The following is an 8576-nucleotide window of genomic DNA, read 5'->3' as shown; positions in this document are numbered from 1 at the left end:
ATATATTAATTAAGGGTGTTAATTTGGTTCAAATTAAACTAAATCAAACCAAATCAAATTAAAATTAAAAAAAACAAATTTATAAGGATTTAAATACTCTAAATAGAACCAATTGGTTCGGTTGATATTTTAATTCGATTGGGTTTAAATGAAAAATAAACTGATATTTTTTACTTTTAAAACCGAACAAAATTGTAAACCCAAATTTAATATAATGCCATAACAAACTAAATTTATTAATTCAATTTGATTATTTAATTTAATTCAGTCTTAGTGCATAATTATTAATTTCATCAATAGCTTTATCAATATTCAAAAATAAAAGAAAAAGTATTATCATAAAACATACATATTCATTAAGAAAAAGCAACTTGGCAAGGATTACATTTGCAACTCACATATAATTAAACTAAATATAATTATTATCCATTCATAATAAAATTTTAAGTGCATGATGAGTGGAAATTGCATGTCTTGATAGCTCAAGTTATGAGGGAATCACTCCCACAAGTAAACCAAACACCTTCTGCTAATTATGTTTAGGAAGCTACTCATTTGCAAACCAAGTAGACTTTTATCATTGGCAATTGGAGAAAATATTCTAATACTTATTCTAACACCTAATAATTCAAAAGGGAAAAAAAATACTATTATTGAGAAAAATGGAGAAGAACCACTACATCTACAATTTACTAATAATTATTCACAGTACACTACAAAAATTTGACAAATAAATAAAATAATGTAGAGTTGAACTAGTGCCTATGTATTGTACAAGACCGGAGTGTCAAATCTAACAAATCACAGTTTCTGCAGGCCCTATTTGATCCAGGTTTTCCTGTATTTTTCTAGAGAAACGAAGAAAACAAAAACCTCAGTATTAATCCAAGAGGATTGCGAGATGCTAAGATAATGAGCAGTATAAAAAGTAGTATTGTCAACTGAATCGGGAAAATCAAACCGACTCGTTTGATTCGGTTTGAAATATTTTATATTGTTTTTAAAAAGAAACGCCGTAGTATGAAGTGGTAGATGACCTCCATAATTTTAAGGGTAATGTTAAATAAAATCATAAACTATACATGTTTTTTCAATTTAATCACGAACTTTAAAACGTCGTATGCAAAAAGTTCTATTTTTTCTCAGTTCGATGCATATAAAACTCATTCATTGGTGTGATTTATTTGTCGAATTGAGAAAAAATGAAACTTCATGCATACAACTGAGACGTTTTAAAGTTCGTGATTAAACTGAGAAAACATGTATAGTTTACATTACCCCAAATATAAACAAGCCACTTTAATTTTCTTAAATATAGCAATACTTTTCTGCATATTGAGCATGAGTTTTACCTGATCAAAGGAAGCACCCTAAAACTGCCAAAACTTAAGACTTCAATGTGTATCAAAATATATGCATGAATGACTAACTGAAAACAGGTTGAAAAGTTCCTTTGCACTCATCATAAAACCATCTGCAAAAAGAAAATGAACAAAAGATAAACAAAAAGTACCAGGTAAAGTTAAATTTTACCAGAAATAAAACAAGTGGTATAATACATGCTCAGATGCTCTCATTACTATTCTGAAGCTCTGGTTTAAAAAATAAAAATATTTCATAATAATGTTATCACCATTGTAGAAAAAACTTATTGTCAATCAGAAAACAGCATTCCCTTAATGGTCGACAGAAACAGAGTTGAGTGTACTGTGCTTTAGCTCTTGATGTATACAAACACGTAGAAATGCAAGGAGAATAAGAATGTGTTCTCAATTACGCAGTGAAAGCGATTGCCATCTCATGTCTATGCACACACACACATTTAGACGAATGAGATGCAGTTTTTCTCTAGAAATTGTTTGCAATTAAGAGATAAAGAGACATACTTGCATAAAAAGACTGGCCGCGATTCATTTTTACCCTCAGTTTCTAACTGGGTCCGCCTTTCACTGGTTTCTTGGTACTTGGTAGGGGGGAGGACTTCACATGGACCTTCAATCAAGTCAGCCTTTATGCAGTTCTCATGATTAGAACAGTATACCTTTTCCAGAAAACCATGGAGTTAGATTTACATGAAAACACAGCACAATGACACATAACATTTCTCAAAATGCAAATTCAGAAATTAATAAACCAGAACTGAATTCAACCAACAAAATCACTAATTGGAATTTGATATAATTTCTTCAAAAAAGATCTACATGCATGGATGTATGCATACATGAGAGAGAAAACCAATATGATAAACAACCTACTAAGTGTATCCAAACACTCAACTGTGTGCAAATGATCAAACTTCAAGATTAGAGAAATGCAAAGATAATTCACCTCATTGCTTTCAGGGGCACATGGATGGCCAACAGCCTCAGGTAAATCAGCTGGAAAGTAGCATTGACGCACAGTAACCCACTTAAATCCAGTATCAATATCTTCCCACATTGCCTGCAATAAGAACTCAACCCCTCAATATACACAACTCTCAGACAACAACCATCACACAGAATGTAACCACCAAAACTAACTTCTAATGTTACATTCTAGAAATAAACCAACTCCTCTCAAAAGCATGCAGTTCCAGAATTTAATTAGTGTCAGACAACACCACCGTCTAATGCTTACATTCTAGTAACAAGAATCACCATTGCAGTAAGAATAAGATGGAATTATTGGTATATCACTTGCCTGGAGCTTAGAGGGTGTCGGTTTTTCATGACTAGATTTAAAAAGAGCATAATCCTGCACTTTATATGTTACTCCACCAGCAGAACAGGACTCATAAAATGTTTTTCCATCTGCTGCTTTAAGTGCACTGCCGTTCCATTTAACGTTGCTGACACCACTAGAAGACATGCCAGAATTTTTTCTCGCCTCATCATTAGCTTCAGAACTTCCAACAGAATTTCCATGGGCTACATCATGCTCACATTGCTTTACATCTGGTGCTGAAGCACAATCTTTATGGCCTCTAACACTCTCAAACTCATCAACCATACAATTATCCTGACTTGTCTTCATTGGAACTTCACCAGTGTTTGACAGTTCTCTTTGTTCGGTATCTTGTAAGATGTTGGAAGGTATGGAAATTTCAGACTTAATTATCTCAGATAAAATAGCAGGGGACTGTAATTTTGATTCAGAAACTGATCTCTCATCCTGTTCGCGTGATTCAGATACTTGCATTAGCTGAATTGAGCTATCACTTATTGCACTAACAAAAGGAGAATTAGAGACAGCACCCTTTGACATGTTATTTGGATCATTTCCAACACACTTCCCTTGATCCATACCTTTCACAGTCAATGTGATACTATTCGAAGTCATTTCCCTTAGACTATGCGTCATTGAATCAGATGCTGCACATGTGGCACTCATAGGACTAGACAATGCAGATCTGTGTAAATAAGAGCTGCCATTTTCTGTTAACTTCTCTTGATTGACCTCTTGAACTACATTTTCTTTTTTCTCTTCTGATGATGGCTGAGCCCCAGCTGGATTAGATGGCTGAGCCCCAGCTGGATTAGATGGCTGAGCCCCAGCTGGATTAGATGGCTGAGCCCCAGCTGGATTAAATGGCTGAGCCCCAGCTAGATTAGATGGCTGAAATCCAGCTGAATTAGATGGCCGAGCTCCCACTGAATTAGATGGCTGGGGTCCAGCAGGTTTAGATGGTTGATGTCCGGATACATAAGATGGCTGAGTTTCAAGTCCATCAAATGTCTGAAATCCAGCTGGATCACATAACTGTGATCCACCTAGATTAGATGGCTGAATACCAGCTGGATTCGATGGCTGAAGTCCGGCTGGATTCGAACCGTCTGGATTAGATGGCTGAGGTCCGGCTAGATTAGATGGCTGAGGTCCGGCTGGGTTAGATGGCTGAGGTCCAACTTGGTTAGATAGCTGAGGTCCGGCTGAGTTGGGTGGCTGAGATCCAGGTGGAATATGCAGCTGAGGTCCAGCTTGAATATACTGCTGAACTCCAGCCAGATTAGATGGCTGAGCTCCAGCTGAAGTAGAAGGCCCTTTTGGTGGAGTTATACTCCTCATGACACGCCCATATTTAGGTGGCAAAGGCTTTCCATTGCTTAAAGCCAAGCATTTCAAACAATGCCACTCACCACCTCTTGGCATTCCTTTCTGATTCGCAGCTTCTAGACATTTTAAGTGAAAACCTTTCTCACAAGCATCACAAATAAGCACAGTTTCCACCTCGTTGGCAGCAACTTCGCACATTTCGCAAGCTAGAGGCTTACTCATATAATCTCTTGAAGGTGGAGTCCATGTGGGATGTTCAGGAAGTTTTGGTTGCAACAACTTCTGGACAATTTTAGCAATTTCATGTGATTGTGGCTGAGCAAACTTTACACCTTGTACAGGTTGATGTATACTAGGCAAAATTGCAGATGGACTTTGAGCAACTAATGGTCTAAATGCTTGACCTCTTGCAGCTTGAGAAGCAGCCTGTAATGTACCCATGTTAGCAGTTCCCTCATGTGTAGTTTTGGCTGATAGAGGATGAGATTGTAAAGACCGGGGTTGATTTGGCTGAGAATGCATCATTGGCTGACTTGCAGAAGCATTCACTGCAATAAAATAATTTAATAAGAGTGTAAGTATCTTTGACTTGCAAATGAAAGAAGAGCAGATGAAGAAGACAATGTATAAAGTTTTGTTTCACTTCTGAAAGAGGTACATTACTTCAAACCCTCACTTTAACCCATTCCCTCCTCTCTATCCAACGTCTTATGTCCTTCGCATGCACATATGGAAGCATGCACACAGGATAAGGAAAAATTTGCATGCTGAGAAAGCAAAGAATGAATATAGAACAACTCCCCTTGAATCATTACAATTTACAATATGACCTTATGCATATGCAACGAAAAGGTATTCTATGCAGATGAAACCCTAATACATAGTTACTATCATCTCATAAAGTTTGAAAGACACGACTCCTATAATATACAATGATATCAAAATTAACCATAACTTTTGCACTAAAATAATGCACTTTAAATATTCCCAGACACTTATTTTTGCTTGATGACATCTTCCTGAATTATATATGAATTAACCACACTATGTTCAGAAATTAAAACATGATATCTATCAACATAAAAAAAGAAAAAAGAATGGTACTACACCATCATTGCTGGATCTAGAAGTCAAAAGATGCCAAGGAAGAGAAAAACTAGAGGAATACCTTGCAGTTGCGGAGCATAAGAAGTCCCGTTTGATCCTCCCTCTGGTTTAAAAAGTGGTTTTTCAACTCTAGGACCTGCGAACGCGGATGTATCCCTTCCTAGATAACTGCCGGGTAGACCTGCGGAAACTGTAGATGCTCTCACTTCACCAGTGACTGGGTAATAAGTTACAGATGCAGAAGTTGCTGTCGAAACATGCACTGAAGCTGAAGAATTAGGAGGCCCCCCAGATGATAATGGTGGAGCAACGGATTTATCTGATGGAAACATGCGAATGGAATGGGACGGACCACGGTTGTCAGCCACTGTACCAAAGCCTGGCTGTGACATCTGAGATGTATATGTAGCAGACGGTACTGTAAATTTCTTAGATTCTTCCATCTGGGGAGACATAAAAAGTTTGCACATTTTATTGCAACATTAAAAATTAAAATACCATGACCCTAATATAACAAAATCATACAATACCCAACATAATCACATACACAAACACATCAAAAGAAACAAAAAGTTACCTTATTTTTAAGACCAGAGACTCTATCTTTAATAGAAACCCTAGTAGGTCCTCTAAATTGACCCAATCTCTGATCTGCAGCTTTCCAATTAAGCCCTAAATCATCAATAACACGCCGAATTGCACCATTAGCAACTAAATCTCCCGGTTTCAAATCTGTACAAATCTCCACCAACTTTGCCCTAGCTTCCTCCATCAATTCAACCTCAGCTTCCGTCGGATTCTTCCCTCCTCTCATCCCCGCCATCGCCGACAACACCAAAACAATCTCCGCCACTCTCTGCATTTCCCCTCCGCTTTTCGCCTTTTTCGCCAACCGAAACCCTAATTCCTCTCCGCTTCCCCCATTCTCTAAATCCCTCTTTTTAACCTCGTTCTCCAATTGAGCATTATTATTACCGTTATTAACGACACAAACGGTTTCTTCATCCACGTCGATGACATTATTAGTTGCAGGAGAAGACTCCATGGTTAATACGACGACGGATGACGGAGAGGGCTATGGGTTTAGGTTAAAATTTGAAATTTTTGTGACGTTGAAGCTTGAAAAGTTTGGGTTATTTTGGCGGGTAAAAAAATTTAATAAGTTGGTGTTATAATTTGATAATTGAAGAGAATAGAGAATTGAGCAGAGGGAATGATAAATTGAGAATAAGCGTTAAAAAGAATTTGGGTTAATTTTTAGGGATTTTGACTTTTTATAAGGGTTTAAGTGAACCGGCTTGTTTGAGGAGTGAGGTACCCGGTTTATTAGATTGAACCGAAAAGGCAAAGCAAAGTGGATTCACAAATTTATTAATTTTATTTTCGTTAGTGAATTTAATTTATTTTAAAAATGTTATTATGTTGGCATATGAGAAAATAAAAATGTAAATTGTATGTTTATATTTACTTTATTCAAAATGTTGAAAGAACTTTATTTAACCAATAATGATTAGAGGAACACAATTTTTTTGTATTTAATTTTACTTTAAATTATAAATATCTTAATTGGTTTTAAAATATTTTCTATTTATTTTTTTCAAATTTGTTGGTTTTGAATTGAAATTGCATGATGAGTTAATCTAATAAAAATCTTGAACAATTAACTCATATCATAAAAGGAATTAATAAAGTTTGTGGGTTATATAATACTTATAGAATTAAAAATGAAAATTAAAAATATTAAACTTCTAAAGTGTTAATTTTTTAATGAAAATTAGTACTAAAACCTTTATTATGCATATAGCTATAATAAATTTAACCATGCAATATATAATGAGAAATCATAATGAATCGGCTTAATCATTCAAAAATATCTCACATATTTGACTTTTTTTGTTTATGGCGTCTTTTAAAATGTTTATTTTTAGCATATTTTTCAAGTTTTAGTGTTAATAATAGCCATTTATTAAAATTGGAGTGAAAAAAAATTCAAATTGTCCTTCATATTGATTCATGTTTGAAATGTTTTATGATAAAAACATAAAAAAAAGGATCAATTCACCCCTCAACTTGGCACGAAATATCAAATGAGTCATTTTTGACGTTTTTGAGTCAAACAGTCACATAACTTGCCTCTTTCGCCCTAATTAGTCTCTCACACACAAAAAACATACTCAAAAGAGAGTGAGATTGCTAATTAAGCTTATTAATTCTAATTAATCACAATTACAACCTTAATTAAACACAATTAAAATTCCAATTAAACCTAATTACTCTAATTATTTTATTTAAACTCCTAAATTCTAAACCACCGGAAACCGCGACCCCGCTCCGTCACAATCTGATCCCTTTCTCAGAAAACCGCTCCTCAGGAGCAGCGGCTCAGGGCAGATATGCTCCTCCAACGTGGAAGAGCAGATCTGCTCCTCCTTGTTTTCGAAGAGCAGCAAAACGCAGATCTGCTGTTCCTCAGACGAGAAGCAGCAGCTTCTCGCCTGAGGAGGTTGGGGGACAGACTCGTCTGAGGAGGTGTTGGGGAACGGAGGCGGCGGCGGACGGTGGTGATCAGAACAAGGAGAAAGAAGAAGAAAGGAAGAAAAAAGAAAAAAAAGGGAAGGGAAGAAGGAGGGAAAAAGTATAAAAAGATTTTTTATTTTAATTAAAAATTAAATTAGTTATTGAATTTTTAAAAATTAAAAAATGTAATTAAAAATTAAAATTATTAATTATTAATTTAAGAGATAAATAAAATATTGAGGTTTTTTTTTAATTTTTTTTTAATTTTTTGGAGAGTGTAACTCACTTGCTTATCTGAGAGTGGGGGAGGGGTTTTTTGACTGAAAGGCGCAAGTTGCATGTCTATTTGATCCAAAAACATCCAAAATTACTTTTTAATCGTGCCAAGTTGAGAGGTTGAATCGATTATTTGTTCATAAAAACACAAAATGGAACGATATAAAACAATATAAAAGTGAACTTATTTCAGCTCCAATTAAACAAATGGCTCTAATTTAAATTGCAATTGAAAATTAAAAAAAATGACTAAAATTGAACATTTTAAAAAGTTATAGTTGCAAACTAGATCACAAACTTTAGCGTGATTTGCAATTACAACATGAACTTTGAAATTTGGCAATATCTGTAATCAACTTTCATTTTTTAGCAAATGGATGCACCGACCAATCATGCAACAACACGTAACTGTATATTACAATGTCCACGTTAGTGTTTTTTACCTCGGTTTATCAATTTGCCAAAAAATGAAAGTTGATTAATAATATTGTCAAATTTTAAAGTCCGTGTTGTAATTGCAAATCAGGATAAAGTTCATGATTTAATTTGCAGTTAACCCTTTTAAAAACTGCATAAACAAAAAAAAATCAGTGAAATATTTTAAATAATTAAACCTGATGAATTGGTATTTTTTGTTCTCA

The 8576-nt window shown here is 34.9% G+C and overlaps 1 protein-coding gene across 2 annotated transcripts; it reads right to left on the bottom strand.

Moving 5' to 3' along the window:
- Nucleotides 1–665: 665 nt before the first annotated feature.
- LOC126669207 (uncharacterized) lies at nt 666–6388 on the bottom strand. 2 transcript variants are annotated; one of them, XM_050362612.2, is made up of 7 exons: nt 5720–6388; nt 5204–5585; nt 2683–4583; nt 2329–2442; nt 1887–2041; nt 1353–1474; nt 666–848 (listed from the first exon to the last, which is right to left on the bottom strand). In XM_050362612.2, exons 1-6 carry the CDS (start codon nt 6185–6187, stop codon nt 1426–1428), a joined length of 3069 nt encoding a protein of 1022 aa, XP_050218569.1. In that variant the 5' UTR covers nt 6188–6388; the 3' UTR covers nt 666–848; nt 1353–1425. The 2 variants fall into 2 exon arrangements, with proteins under 2 accessions (XP_050218569.1, XP_050218571.1); XM_050362614.2 differs by having other exon boundaries at nt 666–838.
- Between the last annotated feature and the right edge of the window lie 2188 nt (nt 6389–8576).

Source organism: Mercurialis annua, linkage group LG2, assembly GCF_937616625.2.
Source record: "Mercurialis annua linkage group LG2, ddMerAnnu1.2, whole genome shotgun sequence".
Lineage (NCBI taxonomy): Eukaryota > Viridiplantae > Streptophyta > Magnoliopsida > Malpighiales > Euphorbiaceae > Mercurialis > Mercurialis annua.
Note: the sequence above shows the minus strand (reverse complement) of the source record. Positions and strands in the feature narration are given on the sequence as shown.

Bases quoted from the DNA above. Each gene is read 5' to 3' on its own strand.
- LOC126669207 (XM_050362612.2), bottom strand. From the start codon at position 6,187: ATGGAGTCTTCTCCTGCAACTAATAATGTCATCGACGTGGATGAAGAA. The intron at 5,586-5,719 runs GTAACTTTTTGT...ATGTCTCCCCAG, and splicing joins TCTCTGGTCTTAAAAATAAG to ATGGAAGAATCTAAGAAATT. The intron at 2,042-2,328 runs GTGAATTATCTT...TTTCTGGAAAAG, and splicing joins GTGCCCCTGAAAGCAATGAG to GTATACTGTTCTAATCATGA.